General features: G+C 28.7%; 1 protein-coding gene across 1 annotated transcript in view; it reads right to left on the reverse strand.

The window, feature by feature from the left end:
• LOC123292718 overlaps window positions 1–22,294 on the reverse strand; it is a 389,066-nt gene that overhangs the window by 22,962 nt on the left and 343,810 nt on the right. The window contains exon 8 of the mRNA XM_044873432.1: window positions 7,238–7,507. Coding sequence (XP_044729367.1) covers window positions 7,238–7,507 — 270 coding nt within the window. The remainder of the gene's footprint in view (window positions 1–7,237; window positions 7,508–22,294) is intronic.

Raw genomic sequence — 22,294 nt, forward strand, 5'->3', positions numbered from 1 at the left:
AAGAACTATACTTTAACGCTTATAACATAACGTGATAACTTTTATCCTTATTTTCAAATTAGTGACACATTTTGAAATCAATTTTTAAACAAAAAAATGTTCCCTTGAAAATAGACTTCTTTGACCCCCTTAATATTATCGAATGTGTTTAATTGAAATAAGTCACTGTTTGAAGCTACCTAAAAATTTTCGCCACTCTTCTAAAATGTTTTAAAGTTTGTGCCTCCCTGACAAACAAAGATATTAACGAAAAAATGTTTCAAACAAGACAGTTTCAAGAAAGGAATACTTTTTATTTAAACTTTTGTCTTTTTTTTTACGGGTTACAAAATGGGTCCTGTGGACCATAGACTCAATTGATCTATGTTGGTAGGTTACGAACTCAAAAATACTTTTTACGTGAATGAGTTCCTGAGTATTCTTTAAAAGTTTCAGCTCGATAGAATGGACAATCATGCAGACAAATGAAAATCGACAAATTAGGTGATTTTATGAATATTAAACAAAAAAATTTTGTTTGTTATAAATGTTCTAAGCATTGAATTTATTTTTAGTTTTTTGAGAATTTTGAGAATATTTCACAAGACCACTAGTTGAAGTTACCCGCCAATTTTCAACTTCCTATCTTTTACAGTTTTGGAGAAAATTTACAGTTATGGATCATCTTTTTGTGCTGTCACGGGTAAACAATGATCCGACAAAATGTATCAAACAAAAGTCGTTTATTTTATAATAAAGACACTATTTTCTAGCTTGATACCTATTTAATTTTTTGAGTTATCGTGATTACGGGCAGACTGATGGACAGAAGGACGGAAGTGGAAATTGGACTAATTAGGTGATTTTAGGTTGCAAAATTGGGACTAAACTTAATATACTCTGATATATTTTATGTATAAGGTATAAATTATTGGTTTAATGGTTTGGGCTACAAATTGTTTATCCCGTTATACAACTGAATAATATAATCGCTACAGTTGTTCAATGAACCTAGGTTCAATAAATATTTGAAAATTTGGAAAGATTTTAAATGTCAATATTTAACAGACTCTTTAACAGGTACAGATTGAAATATCAGGGAAAATAAAGAGACAGATATTTTATAACTTCAGATATAACGGACGTTATTAAAAATACAAAAAACAAATATTTATTCAGAATTATATCAAAGAAATTTACATAAATCTTTTATTCGTATATCAATAATAAATACAGAAACATATACAAACATAAATACATACATATGTTTAATACTTATATATATCAGTTTTATGGACTTGATAATGATGGAGACAGGCATATTTTGTACAAGGTGTACTATAACAAGGTTTAACAAGCCGTGGAGAGAGTCTGGTGGACCCTCGAGGTCCACACGAATAACTTCCCAGCATAATAAAAAGCTATAAAAAATTACAACTCGACGGATTCGAACCGACTCGACGCTTTAATACCCTTTAATCAACACTTCAAAGAAGTCGATATCACTTTTTGCTCGCGCGATATCGGAGAGGAAAAAGTTTTAAAAAAATCTCGCCCGCCTCAAAACGACTCGACTCGAATGTTATGATATTCTTAACACCTTAACGAAGTCGATATCCTTTTAGTTTGCGCAATATCGACGACGAAAAAAATGTCTATGGATGTATACACACACACACACACACACACGCACGCAAACTTCTTCTCCAAATTGGTGTTAAAATCGGACCCATTACAATAACTTCCTACAGTGGGAAGATAATAAGGTTTCAAAATGAATTTTAAAAGGTTCAAGATAGTATTATGGTGTTTTTATAAATGTCCTCTATTGCCCTTGATAAATTTTGGCTAAACCATTTTTCCGTAGTTTGAATGTTTTCTTTCGATTAAATGAAATATTGACATATTTTTGAGTCGCATTTCCTTCAAAAGCTAACGTTTTTCGAAACAATGTTTGTACAAAAATTGTTAGATTTTTTTATGACGATCAACTTTCTAATTAAAAGTGTATTTTATCTCTTACAATTTGGGATATAAATTCGCTATTAAAGAAACCTGAAGAGCTAGGTTCAAGTTAATTTTTGATTGGTTATCTATCTAGATAGGTATATTCAGGCTCCTCGTCGATAAAGCCAATATACCAGGTTCTAATTTCAATCAATAGTGGTCGTTATAGCCGATATGTTGATATATTCTATGTTATTATAGCTGAAATTTACATACTTAGACCTGTTTATTCGTCGTTATAACCAGTTCGCTAAAACAATCCGAAAACGACATTCTCATAAACAATTTTGACTGTATTTAGCTTTGTTTTATTAATTTTTAAATATTCAATTGAGTCTGTAATCTAGGATGCAGGCTTTAATTAATACATTAATTAAACATTGATTTATCTCCCTTATACGATAAATATTTATCAAAAAAAATTTTCCTTCGAGAATCAGTTATTATTAAATATTACGAATTTATTGTTTAAATGCTCTTTTATTTATACGCCTGGTGTGACCACATTAATTTACGACAAAATTTAGTATTAATATTGTAACAGTAAATCTGTGAAAGACATAATAGTTTGGATATGAAAAAATAAGGGTTGCGTGAAAAAAAAGTACTTCGAATAGGGATTTCTTACACATATGCTGTGAAATTTATTTCCTTTAATTATTACGGAAAAAGATATTAAACATTTTCACCACAAAATAAATTCTTTTAAATATTTTTTCTTGTGAAAATTTTTGGGAGAACTACTTTTTATATCATGTATATGAAATATATCAAGGTATACTAAGTTTCAGAAAATTTTGGTATAAGTGTTCATAAAATCACCTAATTATTCTATTTCCGGTTGTCCTCCGTCTGTCAACACGATAACTCAAAAACGAAAAGAGATTACAAGCTGAAATTTTTATAGCGAACTCAGGTCGTATAAAATGAGGTCGAGTTCGTAAATGAGCATTGGGTCTTGGGGTCTTGGGTTCGTAAAACATCAATGATTACTCGCGTGGGCGCAAATTATATAGTATGTAATATAATATCAGTTATATATGTGTGACATGTATGTATGTGTAATATGACGTTTTTTATGAGGATCAACTTTCTAATTTAAATTTTATCTCTTACCGTATAGAATCTTAATTGGCTATTAAAGCATTCCGAAGAACTGTGTACAATCTGATGTCAGAACATGATGCCCTCACCAAACTCTACAGTTTTCGTTTTACTTATTTTTTTATTTTTTAACTACAAAAGAAGCTATTAGCTGTTTATATATGAAATGATCCATCCTGTATATCTTATGGAAATGATCCTAGTTTAATACATACAATAAGAATCTCCATAAGATTTCAAGTTAGTTCTAACCTTTCAGAAAAAAATTTTAATTTTACTTCACATAAAAGCGTTGGTGATGAAAGCATAACAATTTAATTATTGCAATTGTGTCGGGATAAATATTTACTTCACGGGTAAGCTATTCATCTTACTTAGGATCATATGCTCCCTGCCTTGTTCGAAAATAAATTTAGATTTTTATAATATACAGTATCTTAGTGCATTAGTTGTTCATTTAGGTGATGGATGTCATCACTGTTGTGTCATGGTTTTCCCACTAGAGAATATAAAAAGCTTCTAACTACAGACATGGTTCTATCTATAGATAAATGTGTTAATCTTTTTGTTTCTAGTTGAAGTCGACTGAATTCATAAAAAACTGTTTAAATATCATCTATGCTCTATTTTTTTTTTATGTTAGAAAATAAATGAATTAAAATTATAATTTAATACACTTACTTGATAATCTTAGTGATTATGACATAATCTACTTGAAAATAATATGGTAAAAAAGAGGTTTAACTAGTTAATAAAATTAGCCTCTATTGTATAAAATAAACGCCATAGAAAATGAGATAATATTAATATTACTTTTAAATTTTATTGCAGTCTAGCACGTTGACAATAGGGAATATTCATGTATTTTTTTATATTTTTAATTCATTGTTTACACCGTTATAACAAAGTAAAAAATATAAATACTGCTAAAAAAGCTGAATTTAAGAGTAAAAAAATATTTCAAATACATTATAATTTTGAGATATTTAAACGCAGTTTTTTGGCGATCTTTGTTGATGACGTATAAGTACGTGATCTGTCAATTGGTGACAGTTCAATGTATAATTAACACTTAAAAAAAAGAATTTACAACACAGAATTTACACTCATTATCATTAAGTTTTCTAATAAAAAGCCGTAGAATAATATAAATCAATGTAATACTAAACAAAATGTAAGTAATTAGCACATTACAGTATGCCAACAAATTTGACAAGCCAGTTCTATGACGTCACGTCCGTTTAAATATTTGAATTTCCGTTTTAGAAATTTTTAAGCGCCCTCACTGAATTTGTACTTTTATTAATTAATTTTAAGTAATTAAAAAGTAATTAATAACCAAATAATGGTAGGTATGATAATGGTTTAGTTGAAATGTCCAGCCAATAAAGTTACGGAAAAAAATATTTGAACCAAATTTAAATTTCATGAATATTCCCTATTGGGAAAATCACTAACTACGTGAAGCCATCGATATGGTGGTCATTAGCTAGCTTAAATCTTAAGATAAACAGAAGTAGTTTATGGCAATTTCCATGATTTCTTAATTGACATCTCTTAATTCAACGCCAACATAGTTTTAGGCCTGTTATGGTATTTATTTTCAGCCACCGATTGTCGTATATCAATACGTTCCTACATCAAATTTCTACAAAGGGTAGACAAAAATTATAAAAGTATGATCAAAGTAATACTGTTATCAATAATATCTCAACAATAATTTATTTATATTTAATGACATCTTTTACTTGAAAATGGTTCAAGCAATTTATAGTGAATTTTATTTTACGTGTAGTTATATTAAATTCCTAGGAAAAGTTTTAGAAAATAACGATTGAAAGCTCCAAAACTATTGGAATATCATTAAAATATTCTTTTGACTTTTGAAAGATAATTTAGTCTAGGCTGCTTATATTGAATTTTTTTTTCATAGCTCATTAAAAAACGATCGACAGTTAACGAGTGCTATAGAAACTGATAACGAAGTTTGAAGGCCAGGACTTGTTGTCTAATAAATTTTTCAAATATAAGTGAAAAAGGAAAAACGAACCATGAACTTCTCGATTGTCGACTGAAAAAAAATGTATGATGAATTAATACAATATTTGAAGGAATTAATTTAATAAATGATACTTAAACCGATAATTATAAATAGTCGATTATTAATAGTAACTGTACGAAGAAGGCGCACAGTAAGAATGCAAGAGGCTTGGGATTCGCGACGGTTGTGTAATTTTTTCACCTTTTCGATATAACTTAGAACATAAATTCGTTCAATTACTCAAATGCAAGGCCAGGATTTTTAAGGCAAGGAAAGTAGCCATATGAAGACCTTGAAACGATTATTTTTTTATCTCCCCATCAACAAAAATGGGTGCTGTAAGCTTAACGTGCCTATCTGTGGCATCGTAGCTCCTAAACGGATTAATTGATTTTGGTTTTTGTTTGATAGATAATTTGATCTAGAATGTTATTAGCAAAGTTCAAGTTTAGGGTTCCGAACCGTTACAACAAGAAAAGAGGTGATGTTATTCTACGGCTTTGCAGATTTTCTTGAAACACGTCTTATAACACTCAAATAGATCAAATTACCTTTCAAACAAAGATAAAATAATTAAAATCGGCTCATCTGTTTAGAAGTTGCATTGCTACAAACGAATCTATCAGACCTAATTTTATGTTGGTGGCTTTTTTTAATTTAATATTGTGTTCTATTTTGTATATATTCCAGTGTACATAAATATTCTTCACGTAAAAACCATAGCAACATATTATCATTAATGTACCTACTTTTATTTTTTTAAATTAGTGGAAAAAGTGCGATTTTTTATTAATTTTTATATTTTTTATGTTTATTTTTATAATGAGTTCTTCCTGGTGAGGGTACAGTCGTTGGATGTAAAATTAGTATAATTATAACGATATCTCCTATCCGTGATATCATGATTTTATGATGGCTACATACGTTTTTCTCAAGTATAAAAATTGTATGCATATACCTTGATTTTTTCTATGAAAATTACGTACGTACTTCATACTAAATCAACTTTTCAAATTAAGGGTGATTTGAAAAATTTTCTGATTTTAGAAGCATTGTTTAATGGTAATCGCTTGAGCGCCGGCTGTGTTTAGGAATGACGCAGTAGATAAATAAAACGCGAATAGTTATATTTGTTGCAAATGCATTGCCGAATCCGCTGTTTTACATAATCGTTAGTTTTTTTATAAAATAGTTTCGTTATGTAAGATAGCTGAAAGATATTTCTTCCGAACTGAACTTCACGCAAAATTGCATAAACGTTTTGCATAAAAATTCAAAATGACATGAGATTATATGAGAAGTTTTGTAAAAAAACGTGAAATTAAATATCAGATAACAGTGTGTTAAAATTTATAAATAAAACAAGTAATATAGGTGATATGGGTAAAATTTTTGTGGCTCAGAGTGTCGCATTTTATTTTTTTTAGGTTTGTTAATTTAAAATTACTGTTTTCTATTGTCAGAAGCTGTTGATTCACTTAGACTTCAATATATTTGTTTTTATTTTTGTTTATATTTCAGTTTGTTTGCAACAGCAATTATTTATTCCCTTTTATTTCTTCGGGGCCACCATATACCAAACGCTTACTGCAGATAAGCCAGTTCTGCATTATGTTTAACCTTGGGTAGTAGTTTTGTCAAACGTAGCATGACAATCTAGCTGAATAATAATAATGATAATAATAATAGGGTTTATACTCCGTTCCCAAGACATATTCGTCTTTGGCATAAAGTTACTTCCTTCTTATTCCTCCCCATTAGTTATAGTTGATCAGACTGCCGCTGCCTGGATTCAAACCCGCAACCTAAGACTAAGTAGTTAAACGATTAAAGTCGATTGCGTTTTAACTCGCTCCGCCAATTAGCCTCTAATCTATCTGAACGTTCAGATGTTATGGAAGTGTCTATTGCTTGCTAAGATGGAAATTTAAAAAGAAAAACAGCCTGTTTATCATTCAAAAAGTAGGTAAAAAGAATGACGAACTATGAGTTCACGGTCTATAAATTCTGGATAACACTGTACAATGTAACCTACATTCCACATACAACTTACATTATACATTAAAATATTTAAATAGCAATAACAATAATCATAATACTACTTACATCGTACATTAAGAAAATAGCCAATAGAACTAAATTGTTGACTTAAATAACGTGCTGTACATTTATACCATCCACTATGTTCACGACGTATAGCTGTAAAGTTGAGATACCCATCTAGGGATTGTACAACGGGCGGGGGACCATCATCCTTCTCCCACATTGGTTGTGACGTTGGATTTGCATCCACATCACATTTTAATGATACTGGCATACCTTCTAATACTGGTATACCGAAGCCAGGTTCACGTGATATAGCAAATGATGGTGTATCTGTAACAGAAGAAATATATATACATTAAACATTATACATGTGTAATTAAATATTATTATTTTGAATATAAGCTGGACAATTTATTAGTGTAAAACAATGTCAAATGTGACTTTTTTTAACCCCCGAACCAAAAACAGGGATGTTATAAGTCTTTCTGTGTGTCTGTGGGTCTGTGTGCTTGTCTGTGGCATCGTAGCGCCTAAAAAGGTAACCGATTTGGATTTTTTTGTTTCGTTTGAAAGATAATTTAATGGGGAGTGTTTTAAGCTATGTTTCAAGTGCGAGTTTAGGGTTCCGTGCCCGAGACAACTAAAAAATAGACGATGATCCTCAAAATCGGTTCAATTTGGAGACGGCTCTAAGAAAAAAGGCAATTTAATAGAGAGTGTTTTTAGATTCGTTTCAAGTGCGAGTTTAGAGTTTCGTACTCTACAACTACTCGTACAATTTGAAAAATTGGTTTATACGCTACATTATTATCTTATTTACACCAAGAAAGTATTATTAAAAAAAAAAAAACTGTTTACCTTTTGTATTTTGCATTTGAAAAAACCAATTCAATATTATTTCTAAAACAGTGTAGAGTGTAATGGCGTCCTGAATGATATTAATCCGTGACATATAATTATTTTTGTATATGCACGTTTACAAGTATTTGCAAGTTACATGTTTTTGTATTTGTAATCTTACATAGTCTTTCATATGGCGTGACGTAGTATCGTGAAAGTAAATCTTATTGGTGTTTGTTGTCACGTGACCGGATCCACAAGTGACCAGTGTCACGTCACACGATATACAGTTTTACGAAAATTATTTAAACTTGTATCGAAACGATTTATTCTTAGTGGACAAAAGCCCATAGATAATAAATATTTGTAATAAACAATAAATCTGCATGTAACCTGCGCACCACAGGTTGGACAGACTTGCAGCGTATATTACTAAGGGTATGATAATTTTTTTTGAACGAGTGTTTCTTCCTATTAATATATTTTCTTTTGTTTAAAACACAAAATAAAAAAATTGGTCTAGTGAAAGGGGCTTAAATTTCAAAATAAAATCAGAAACCATAAATCACAAATATTCATTTAAGGATAATGAAATGAAAACACTCTTAAGATATCTATTAAATTGTTGTCAACTTAGATCACAGTTATTTTTTATGACATACTTTAACGTAACAGTAGCAACCGTACAGTCAGTAGAAGGTTACAAGTAACAACTATCGTCATTAGATTAAATTGTTACTTAAGGTAAGTGAAGATTATTGTGTTAAAAGATACATATAAACAGTAAAATATAGGTCTAAATACATTATTACATTGGAAAACTTCTTCTTTGGAACTTCTTATTCTCATGTGACAAGTATAAACTATATATTTTTATTCAAAGAAAAATGTAATACAAGTAAAAAGTCTGCTTCACCGCTAGGGTATTTCCAGTTGGTATGCAGTTCCTATGCTAAACTATGGTAAAACCCACTTTTTGATATAGTTTAACGAAGTTTGTTCACAGACTAACAATAGAGTTTACTATTAAATCCCAAGGTTTCAGAAATTTTGATCGTTTATAACACGAGATAATTAATGCCCAAGTTCCCAATTTTGACAGCTTACGTCAAATTTAATATCTCGAAAACAAAACGACATGAAGCTATCCCTATATATTATAAATGTGAAAGTAAGCATGTTTGTTTGTTTCGCTTTCATGCTAAAACTAGCGAATGGTTTTTCATGAAACTGCACAGCTGTTATATCAGAACAACACATAAACCATAATTCATAAAAATATATTTAAAAGAATAAAAAAATTTAATTTAATTTGACATTTACCATTTCTTAAATTTTTACGTAAATCACAATAAATTTAAGAATTCTGTAAAAATTTAAAATAGAAAATGTCAAACAAATCATGGCCAACTATTCTGATATACTCAATGAATTATGACTATTTTACATTTAACAAAATTGAACACTGTATATCAAGAGAGGGTGGAGGCTATAAAGCGATGGTTTTTTACTTTTAAGTCCAGTGAAGCGGGTGGGTATCAATCTACTATTTTTTATATATTATAAAAACTTCTCTTTATATCGCTATCATAAGAAATTAGTGTTACGATTAGTGTTAACATAAAAAAATATAACTACTGTAAAGCTTAACTTCACTGTACAGTATAATAAATAAATAAATAAATTTCCTATTAATTATCTACACCGTTTTTAGTTAAGGGAATAAAAATATGCCTTTCTTTTATATTTCAAATGTTAAAAGTAATCGCGTCAAATGAAAATCCTCCAACATGAGTGATCTAAATGAACAAAATGTTCATATACATCGTATCAAAATTGCTCATATATATTCAACATTCAACAAATTCATTTCTCAAATCTCTTGAGATCCTCCATCAAAACTCCATATGAAAGTTATTATAACCTATTACATAACTATTTAGTATACCATCACACAACATAGACACATATAATAGAAGATAGGTTGTGTTACACAGGAAGTTATGTTACCTAGAGAATTGCTACTACTATTACCTACTGGCTGCCTAAGTGATTCAACCATATTACTATTACTACTCTACTATAATACTATAGGTACTAGCAAGTAGACGATGATAACTCTACATAGAATATTGTTCCTGTAACACACATAAGGTAACACAATTACTATAAATAAAAGGGTATGAAGGGCACACATAGGTACCTTATAGGTACATATTTGTATTACTACAAGTTTTGATGGGTACGGCCTCTAGAAAAATGGGGAAAAACTTTTTGATTAAATAAATTGTTGTATGAACTAGAGAATTAACAAAAATGTGTGTCGTGGCATTCCTATCGGTCAAGTGGTAAATCCTCAAGAACCTTCTGAATAGCCTGATACTTATAATTAAGGTAGTACGAGCACTAAGGTAATTTGAGTTTTAGGGTTGAAATTATTTTCACCTTATTTTCAACTTTGATGATGAAATTTGTAGTAACAATTTTTCGATATCTGCCTTGGTTTTCGAAATATCGAAAGCTAAATATTTAAACAGTATTTTATATTTGCGATATTTTGAAAATTACTTTTCGTTTATATTTTCAAGTTATAACCTAATTTCACCATTAAAATTGAAAATATATATTTTTTAAATTTGTGCCCCCACTACCGTGCTCACACATCCTTATTAAGCCGGGCTCAACGGTTTTTTTTTTTTCAATAATTTATTAAGGTTTTAACTTTAATTTTTTTTTAATTTCCACCGACTAGTTTTGAAGAAATATATGAAAACATACCATTCATCTACCGTTTTACCATAAAATCAATGTTAAATATGCCGACTTATATAACTGACTTTTTATTTAAAATTTGCCTTGACACATCCCTAAACGGAAAAATGTCAACTTTTTAAATTCTAACCGAGAAATCTAAAACTGTATACTTGGCCGTTCTAATATACCCAGCCAAAAATCGTTTTTAACTTTGTCTGAAATATAAAAATCTACATGGGATCTCGTTTTATAAAAATACAAAAACTTTAACCACTTTAGACACTACCCTTAACTTTAGTAACAACACTATTTTGCAGATTTCGTAAAACATAACGATATTATATTTTTCTAAATCTACACTAAATCTACAATTTTGATTTTTGACATGAATATATAATGAATTTCTATCGACAAATGAATAATGTTACATTGTGTAACAAACATTACACAATGTATTTAATTATTGTTTAGATTAAAATTATTTATGATTCGTGTGTAGTTATACATAACATAATATTTTGTATTGTATTAACATTGTTCTTCTTGTTAAGGGTTAATAATTGTATGTATCCTAGTTAGGTGTGTAGGAACTATACTCATCATTCCCTATAATCAGTGTTTTAAAATAATGCGAATAAATATAGATTTTAGATAGCTCAAATATTTTAGTATGGAAAAACATCACGTATTTGTAACTATTATTGGATTACTAGCAGTTATTATCCCCTTCCCTTCCCTTCCCAAGACATGGCAGACGCCATGTGAAAAAGGAAAAAATTGAAATCGACACATTGAAATATGTTTGATTTTTGTAGGTAATATTGTTTTATTAACCGCCACTTCTTCTATTATGGCCAAGTACAACAGTATTTTCCTCAGTTTTGCTGGAGAGTTCAAAAATAAGTAAAGTAGATCCAGTTATGTATTTGTGAGCAGCAACAATTTATTTGATCAAATTTGACCCGGAAAAATCGGGAGTTAAGCTGGCGTGGACAGTATTAAATTTTACAAAAATGGAAAAATTCAATTTTTCCAAATTTATTTCAAAGCAACAAATTAGCAACAAATTGACATGCAATCAAGCAATATACCACACCTTTATTAATTTTTTCACGCTAACTTAACGTTAAGCTAGATTTGTTGCCGATTTTTTTTGATCGGTTTGAGCAACAAAATCGTTTCTTCGGCAACTAATTAGCAACTAAAAAGCAACAAATTTTGGCGTTTTTTTTTTTTATTTTCGCCGATTTTGCACTGCTAATTTTACGGACCTTGCTTGAGCGCATTTTTCTGATTCACTACTAGGAAAATTAATCGAAGTTGAAACACTTCAGTTATAACATAAGTTGCACAAATATTTTTTAAACAGTATAAATAACTGGCAGTTAGCTACGTTATAATCTTCAATTACTTTACTTTCACTTTTGTTCACTTATTTAATGGATTTTAACTTTTAATAATAAATTTTTTTGAAAATAAAACACGGCCATGTCTCTTGCTGATAATGTAGCATTCTATAGATGAATAAATTTTTAAAATCGGTTTAATAGTAAACTAGTATATAACTAGTATATATTTTCAATCCTCATATATAAATATCCTCTCGAAATTTCAATCTTCTATCATTAGCAATTTAGGCTGGGCGTTAATTTATCATTCGGGACACTCTCCAGATAATTTCCCCCCACTGGAAAGTTTCTGATTTTAAATAATATACAAAAAGAAACATTTTTAAAAAAATCATCAAAATCGTAGCTGCAATTGAGGACTTCCGAGTAAATATATTCATTGATGCGACTATAAAAACAATAAATCCAGACTTTAATGTCCATATTTTAAAGTTTAATCAATACATTAAAGGACCTTTATAATAATAATCTGTAACATCTTTGTAACCCAAAAACATGATTGAAACAAAGTTATTAACACTCAGCTGAAAGGTGTTACATTTTATTGTGTTTAAGTTATAACACATTATTAATACATAGTTGTAAAATCTTTCCTATGGTTATGTTTTATCTGTTTGTATGAAATTATCATTGAATTTAAAATAATTGTGTTTTATGATTTATTTATGGAAATTACACATGAAATACCTTTTTAAATGGCTTTAATACACAAGAAAATAAGTGCATCTCTTGTGTTAAACATAAGATATGATTTCGGAATACGTTGTTTAATTTAAACGAAAGTAAGCTATTTAAGTAAATGAATTTAATTATTTAAGTAAATATAAGAGTCCCCTATTCAAGTTCGGGTTCTGATAAAATGGTGGTTAGTCCCAACCGATGAGCCATGAAAATTGTGCGTTAAATTACAAAAAAGGTTTCAACCAAAAGTTTTAGATTGCGTAGTTTTGCAAATTTGTAATTTTTATACGACATTATATCATAAAAATTGATACAACTTCTTACAATAAGTATAACCATTTCAAATTTGTGCTTTCAGTTTTCGAACAAAATGTTTCGGGCAAAAGTTGTTGGTATTTTAATTAGAAGTAACTTTTGTTCGAAACTTCAATCTCTGAAGGGGGCTGTTTTTATACCCGTTTTATGAACTTTTTGTAATGTTTTAATAAATTCTTTTCCATGACATATATAAACAAAAAAAATATTTCTATTAAAACTCTGACGTGTATTCAGAAATAATAGGGCTTTCGCAACGTTAACTGGACTACGTTTACGGTTATATTAAGTAGTCAAAATGGATATAGGGATTCTTGTAACAAATTTAAAAATTTGGTTTCATAATAAAAATATATAATTTGTATCATTTATATGAATGGCAGTGCGAAATGTTTGTGTATGCTGTGTCACTAACATAGAACAAAAGTTGGTTACAACCTAGGCCTGATGTCATATCCTCTTTTGGTACTTCGACCTATATAAAGCACACAAAATTTTGAAACAAATGAAAAAATTAGGTTTTACAATAAAAATATGTGATTCAGGAATAGTCAAAATGGACATTTTATTGAAATATGTTCCTCTTCTTTCTTTTGCAATTAGACCAGTTTGTTAGATTAGTTTGGTGGTGTCATTCTTGGAGTAAAAAATAACTTCTATATCAATCATAAAATTAAACGATTTCACCCAATATAAAAACCAGACAATAAATATGAAATGCCATTAACGATTAATTTGCGATCATATTATTTAAAAATTTATTCAAGTAGTATTGTCTGTCATATTAAATGTTTTAAAAATTGTTTTCTTTTTTTTGTCTCCAATTTACTTGAATTATTATGATTATTTATTTACAATATGGATACTTTGAGAAAGTAAACTCTTTGTATACAAATTATATTATATATCATTCAATAATTCCTAGAAATTTCGAATAGCTTTTATATTTAATAACTATCTATTCTATTCATATCATACAAACAATAAAATAATGAGTCATAGATAGATATAATAGATATTTTTTATTTGAATCGATAACATATTGTTGTACATTTATTAAAAACGACATTATATTGTTTGTTTTTGATGGGCATTTAGAAAATATAACAGTCTGGATAAACTAACACGACGTCTATGTATAGATTTAATCTACATTCATAATAGTCATAAATGGAACCACTGCCTGTTTGCCTGTTTAATGCGTTTCGTTTCTTGTTTGATAAAAATAATGCGTTTTGAAGCTTTGAATACAAAAGGTAATTTCAACTACCAAGTAGTCATCATCAGTTTGAATTAGCTAATCGTAATTAATCTTATTATGTATGTTACTCGTTGAAATTTGGTGGCGGACTGCACATTGATATTTTCGTGTACCTACAATTTATATTTAACTTCACCTGGTTTTCCACACCCATAACTTCACCTGTTTTTCGTAATTTATGACCATAAATTTTAAGTCATGAAGAACCTTTTGTTCATATAGTGTCTCTAATTAGATCACCTTGTATATATCTTTTATAAGTCAAAATGATATGCCTAAAATAGATATTTCTTTATTTAAGATATTTCTTTTAAAATTTAGTAAGTACTTAATTTTTTCACACTTCCTTTACCTTGTTCAAGAAAGTAAAAATTCATGGTTTTAAGGGTGCATGTTAGATGTTGCTTGGAACAGTCTACAAAAAGACCCTTGATTATATTTATAATAATGAGATTGGAAATGAAAAGCAAAATTACCTTTTTAGCTACCGATTAACCAATTGAGTCCTATTTCCCTAAATACAATATGGCTTTCTTATTAAGAAGAAAATTAGTTGTTGAAACCAGTATTATCGATAAAAGGAACATAAGATATCAAACCATATTTGTTTCTTCAGATATATTTTCCCAAAAACAATAAATAAAATTAAAAATGGCAGTGAGAAAAAACATATATCTTAGGCAGTTTTCTTTCATCAATGATTAAGCCATAAAAGATATAGCATATATTGGTTCGTGTAGTATTACCTCTTGGCGAGAAAACATTGATTTGACCTCGAAAGAGTACCAATTTTTTTTAATACCTAAATAAAACATACGATGATAATGCTATTCTTCTAACATCATATGATAGTAATGGAGAAACACTTCGCTTTGCCACCCTTTCAGATATATCATCAATGACTTTAGTATGTTAAACAATAATAAGTCAGAAAAATAAATAAATATTTGATCCAATAAAAAAAGTATTGGGATACATGTTTGTTGTATCCATGAAATACTTACACTGACTGTCATTTCTAGCCAGACAACGAAAACGAAAATTTTCATTATTACAATAATGTGAATATTTGTATAATCTTTTCTCTTACATTCGCTTTTTTTTTTAATGACTTCATGTGAAGAATTCTCACTAGAGATATAGTTTAGTGACGTCATTGCACGGTATCACCATAGAAATTACATATAAAACTTTGTTTTGCTAAAATTAGACGGGCAACAATCTATGAATGCTTATAGTTTTGTCAGTTTTAATTTCACTTTCAAATTTTTTTATGGTATCAAGTCATGTTTTACATTTTTATCGGTAATATGGCAAATTCCAGATAAGGCAACTACCGTATTATCGGATACAAATTTGACAATCTACTACCATAACATCCATTTGTCAATTAGTATTTTCATGAATTAGATTTTACACATTGCTTTTTCGTTTTATAGAGCACAAACGGAGAAAATTCCTATCCCTATCTTTATATATAAAATGTGAAAGCGAGGACGTTTGCTTGTTTGTTTGTTTGTTTGTGACGCTTTCATGCAAACACTACCGATTGGATTTGAATGAAACTCTATAACAATATAGCCCATTCATCAGAATAAAACATGAGTTATAATTTATAAAGATATATTTTTAAAAAAATTAAATTTTTCATTACATTTTACTGCGCCGTCTATGGGCATAATTTTGAACCATAAATTAAAGATTTCTGTAAAAATAGTAAATGTAAAACAATTCACGGCCATTGTTTCCGATAAGCTCAAGAAACTTCGATTATTTATCATTAAAAATTGTACCTGTGTAAAATAATCCTTACCATTATTTCGAGTGTTATGGAAGTGAGAGCAAGTGAGCTGAAGGCTATAACGGAGTGAGCTTTACAAATCTTTACTTTTAATCCTAGCAAAGCGGGCAGATATCAAGCTAGTATATTATAAATGTTAAAGTAAGGATGTTTGTTTGTTTGATTGTTACTCTTTCAAGATATATTTAAAATAAATTAGATTTAATCTGACATTTTATTGCTCCATCTATGATCATCACTTCGAACCATAAATTAAAGATTTTTGCAATAATTTAATATAGTAAATCTAAAACAATTCATTTCCAACTTTACTGTGTATATATTTTAGCTGTGTAAAACAATGCCTTCGAGTGTTATGGAAGGGAGTAAGTGAGATCAAGATAGTTGGTGACTATAAAGCGGTGATTTTCACTCTTAAACCCAGTGAAGTGGTCGGGTATCAAGCTTAAGTCTTGAGCTTGTAGAATTTAATATAACTAAAGGTTCTGGAATTATTCTCTTTTAAAACTGCGAATTTAATATGAAATATCAGGTAGTACTAACCCAACTGAATTATTCGTTTCTACCACCAAGACAAATAAACATATATCTTGCCCGGTGTCCTATTGATCCATTCGCCTACATAAAATTCATTTGAGTGTATCACATTTTTGATGATAGATATGGTATTGAGTATAACTGGTGAATTGGACATGTAAAAGGGTATTGTGGGTAATAAGTAATGAAGTGTAGGTACTTGTAATAATAATAATACCTCTATATGTATATATAGTAGGTATATTCGTATATACGTATATACATACGTAGATTGTAAGTATATAAGTATAACATTTTGAAGAGTCAGTAACATGATTTAGTACTTGGAGTATACAGCCATATAATATAATACATTGTGTTTTGTTGTTGGCTTAGATATATACGATACGTTTTACTATTAAATAAAATTAAAATGGAGTCAGTTTTATTGTAGAAAATAAACAAATATTATATCCAATTACATCACACTCTTACTTCAATTATGCTGTGCAACTTTACTAGTGTAAGGAAACTGAATGAAAGAAGTAAATTTCAGATTATAATATGGAAAAGGAAGTAGTTAAAAGAAGTTAAGGTTTATAGAAACATTTATATAACACAAAAAAAAAAATTGGTAAAAATGAAGAAAAAATTATTGCAAACTTCAAACTATTGTAACAGAATTAAAATAGGCCAAAATTCATTAATCTATAGATTTTACCTCGTTTACGCATCCGTAGAGAGGGGTCAAAAGTACATAGATAATGCTTTTATGATTCAATTTAGAAGAAATATTTACAATTTTTGTCAAAAAAAATGTGATGACACAAGATACAGCTACAGCAGTCTTTCATTTCTGTAGGAGCACTACTAACTGAATTATTGAATTTTTTTTTCTGCTAATACATTTTTCATAGTACAGAAAATAATGGTTAAAATTAAATTTGATAGGAATCATTAGCTTATAAAATATTGAAACCATTTATTACTTACCATTATTTTTAAAACCATTTTCTAGAAAATGTCAACAGACTCAAATTCTATATAGATTTAACTTACTAAATTTTAAAATTTCTCAAACCATTAAATTCTTTCGCTGAACGTTAAATACTTTCGTCGAACAGGTCTTCATTCAATGAGCCAAAACAGTTTGTAATGCTCTTAAAGATATGCAAAAGTTCGTTTTTTATAAGCAGTATTTTGTGCAGTCATATTTAAAAAAAATTATAAAAATTATAAATTATAAAAAAAAAATTTCTAAAAGTAGTATAGCTCGGTCAATTTTTTGTAAATAGCATCCATTTCGATAAAATAAAGACAAAGGAATTTCTTTCCCTCGCGTTTTTTCCCTTACATATTCTATTACACACTTGGATAAAGTAATTTTATTGCAGTTAAATCCAAAAATATGAGCAAATTTCAATGTTGAAGTTCAATCAAAATAAGTTGGCATTTGGGGCTCTAGGAAAATTCAAAACGATATTTTTTTGATGGTTATTAATTATATAAAAAGATTTAAGTATCCAATTTTACACAATTAAGTTCTAGTCATACTTATAAACCGTATACAAATTTTTTTACTTAAAATTTTGATTTCCAATTTCTTCTTTTAAATGATAAACGGAAAATTACTTTTATATTCTAAAATATCAAATTTACATCGTTGCAATGATAATGATGTACAAATTACGGATGTTACGATATTTAAATGTTTTACATCTAGAGATATTAAACACATACTAATTCTTTCTGATAGCTAGAATATTACTTATTACTTTGTTTTTTCTAATTCTAATAGCATTTGATGTAGAAGAAGCTCCATCAGGAAACTTCATGTGAAATCAGATTATCTTTTTATATTTATTTCTATAAATAAAATTTGTTTTTATCAAACACAATATCTAAATAAATTTAAATTTATACAATAAAATTTATCTATTTTCTATGATATATTACTTTTTATGGCTACTATTTGCCTATTTCATACGTTTGCAGCTAGCACTTATTTTGTGATCTTTCGAAACTCTAAGATATTATTGAATGTCGTAAGCTCAACAATATAAGTAAAAATTTTAAAAATCACCGTACCAAACACTCAAAATTTGTTATTAGATGGAAAAATCAGCATTTAGACTAACAGGATCATAATTCGTATGTGAAACTCTAAACAACTTCTTTCTGATTTCAAATATGTTTTACCGAACATAACAAAAGAATAAAACAAAATATATTCGATTTAAAATGAACTTATTTATTTTTATCGCAAAAACAACCCAATAAAAGAACCTTTTTGAAAAAATTTGGCAGGATGTGAACAGGATATGAAGATAATGTACTAAACTTCCATTCCTTATTTCACAAAGTAATATCTTATGGATGATATGTTTGTGTTTTAACTTCAGAAGAGATAATTTACTTCGATAAACTAGGTGATATCATTGAGAAATGATTGAGAAATTTTGCGATAAAAAGTCAACAAACAGACTCACATTTTCCATTTTATATTTTACTTTGAATCAAAACCGTAATCTAAAGCCATAAGTAAAAATATTAATAAATGAATTTATAGATATCGTGAATAAATGGTGGAAACGCAATTAAGTTATGAAGTATATGAATTCTTACAATACTCCATGTATTTATTTGCGCTCCAACCATATTTATTATTCAACTAGAGAATGAATGCATTAATAAAAATAGTGATATATGTTAAGCGGATAGAACGTCAGGAAGTTAGTTATACGTTCCATTATATGGTGTGTACATATTTCTCTTAAAATATTGTTTTATTTTTATTTCCATATTACTCACATTACTGAAAATTTTGGAGAAAAATTATAACGGCAAATAAATTAAACCAAAGGAGTAACAAACTCCTACCTTCGAACCTTCTAACTTATGTAACTTATGTCCTTTTAAACAATTTTTGTTTGGGCATCCTATTCATTTATCGTTTTGGTGTTGAGGTATAGCTTTTGATGCTAAGAGATAGGTTTTCTAGGAGCGTTCACCCTTCGGAATTATTGTTATTGGTACTCTCGTTTTGAACGGGTGTAATTTAAAATATTTTGCCCAAAGTTAAGGCTCTTACAAAAAAGTTCATTTCTAGGCTTGCTTACGACATAGGGAGGGGGTAAGATTTTGAACTAGCGTTTATTTTGTCTTTAATTCACAAAAATTAAGTTTTATATTTCCGGCGAACGAAAAGAGATGATATACATTCGATTAATGTTTGAAAATAATGAAAACTTGTTATTGAAAGTATTGAAATTTACATTTTTACACCTTCGAAACTTAATTTGTGAAATATTTAAAACGTATTACAACTTTTCGTGGGATTATTATTTTCGATGAGTTAAGTACAAATGTTAGGCCAATCATTAAGAGTCAATTATGTTTTTGAAGGATCCAATTAAAATGATTTAGTTTAAAAAAGAACTTAGAATTGGGTTGTTAGTATGAACTGCTGTAGTATATCCAGCCAAGGCAATTATTTGAATAAAATACTATTACATTCTTAATCGGAAGGTTTATTTCTGAAATGAAAGTACGAAGCATTGCGAAATTTTTGTGGCCTTGCATTTAATACATTGTGAAAACGAACTAAAAGATATGCCTCATCTTTTATTTTTTTGTATTGATTGGGTGGATGACCAAAATTCATTGTGTAACATAAAAAACAATTTTGTAATTTTTCGTAAAAATTATTTATTTGCCGTAATTGATTTAGTCTTTTTTTTTTAGAACTTGCTTGTGTTTATAGTTTTATAATAGTTTTTTTTAGCCTCGTAGCGTATTTGACATTAGTTTTTTTTTAAATATAATTTTATATATGTTACGGGAGTAGGTTTTCAAGCTTTTCATTACGAATCACCCTTGTAAGTTTATGTAATCTATATATTGTTATACCAAATGACTGACAGACAGACAAAATAACGGGATATATAAACAACAGACCATCAGAATGTCAGAGTAAAACAGTTAAGAGACTCTTCTGCCAACGTTTATAAACAAACCAACCTACCTACAGCATAGATTGAAACTAAAATAAAAAAAAGGTCTAATACAAGTGCCATTACTGTATACTTTAGTATTTTTACTATTACTTTGTATGTGTCTGTTCAACCTTGAGCCCAAAATAAAGCAAGCATTTAATGATTCTATTAATCTTCTTTGGATAAATCACAAAGGAAAATTTTAAAATAATGAATATTAAGATTTAAATCGTGACCTAGTGTCTTGACGGAAGTCAAACTTTTCGAAGATTATTTTATTTGCAGTAGGTATATAATAGATAGGTCAGTAATTAACTAGAGGAGGGGAATCTTATAGGTGCTATAAGGTTGTTTACCACATATTTCCCTGGAGGAACAAATGTAAAACATCCTTTTTACTATAAAAACTTTTTACTATAAAACATAATCAAAGCGTTAAATAAAAAATAGTCAATTTCAACTTTGAAAACAAAGACTACCGCGTTAAAGCCTTCCCTTTACTCTCACTTAATTACCCTTTTGTTCGCCTTTTAATAGGTTTTAGGTTTTTGGTGGAGAACCCTAATTTTTTTAAAATAAAGTACAGCCCATGTAATTTGTTGACAATGTAGAATTTTAAAGTAAGAGAAATTTTTAAGTCGGTTAAGTAGTGGATTCAAAAATGGATTTTCATACAAACTTTTATAACCTATTTCACCCTTTTAAAGGTTGAATTTCGGAAAGTATTTTTTTATCAGCTGCCTACGTCTCACAAAGAACACCCTCTCTGTTTTAAGTCTCTCCGGTCAGCAGTTCAGGCTGTGCGTTGATCCATCGGTGAGTCAGTCAGTCAATTATTCAGGACAAAGCATTTGATATGCAAGTCGTTTTAACAATTTTTGTTTCTTCCAATTTTTTAAAAACATTCGAGAATATAAAGCTATTAGCCGATTGATATGTGATCATTCTGAAAGACTCCAACCACTTATATTTGAAACCTACATAATAGTTTAAGAAAGCTAGTCAAAAGCATATCAAATAAAACTTACGAAAAACTTTTAACATGTGAAGTTTTTTGAGAATTAGTGATTAATTTAACTACTACTACACCGTTAATATTTGTTTATAACAACTGTTATTACAAAAATCGATTTTTTGAAATAAAAGCAGAGAAATTTTTTTGGAAGCAAAAGGCCATTTTTATGCTTGAATTTTTGTTTTAAAGCCAGTTATAACACAATCCAAAAGTCGAATTTAGTTGAATCATATTTTTTCTGGTTTAGAAGATCAATCCATATTTTAGGAATAGTTAAGTATCAACATCTCTTCAGGAATTTTATGATTTGAAGGATTCTATTTGGGGTATTCGATTATAGCTTGCAATAGCTTGCGATTATAGCTGGAACGCATAAGTCAATTTTTCGACGCACAAAACGAGAAAACTACTTAAGCCCATGTACGCAAAGTGAATATTTTGAAAATAAGAAGTAGTAAAAATAATTTGCTTATGTATGGGCTTAAATCGAGTCTTAAAATTGCTAAAACAAGTGGTGATTAATGCCATCA

This window comes from Chrysoperla carnea, chromosome 2 (genome assembly GCF_905475395.1).
Source record: "Chrysoperla carnea chromosome 2, inChrCarn1.1, whole genome shotgun sequence".
Lineage (NCBI taxonomy): Eukaryota > Metazoa > Arthropoda > Insecta > Neuroptera > Chrysopidae > Chrysoperla > Chrysoperla carnea.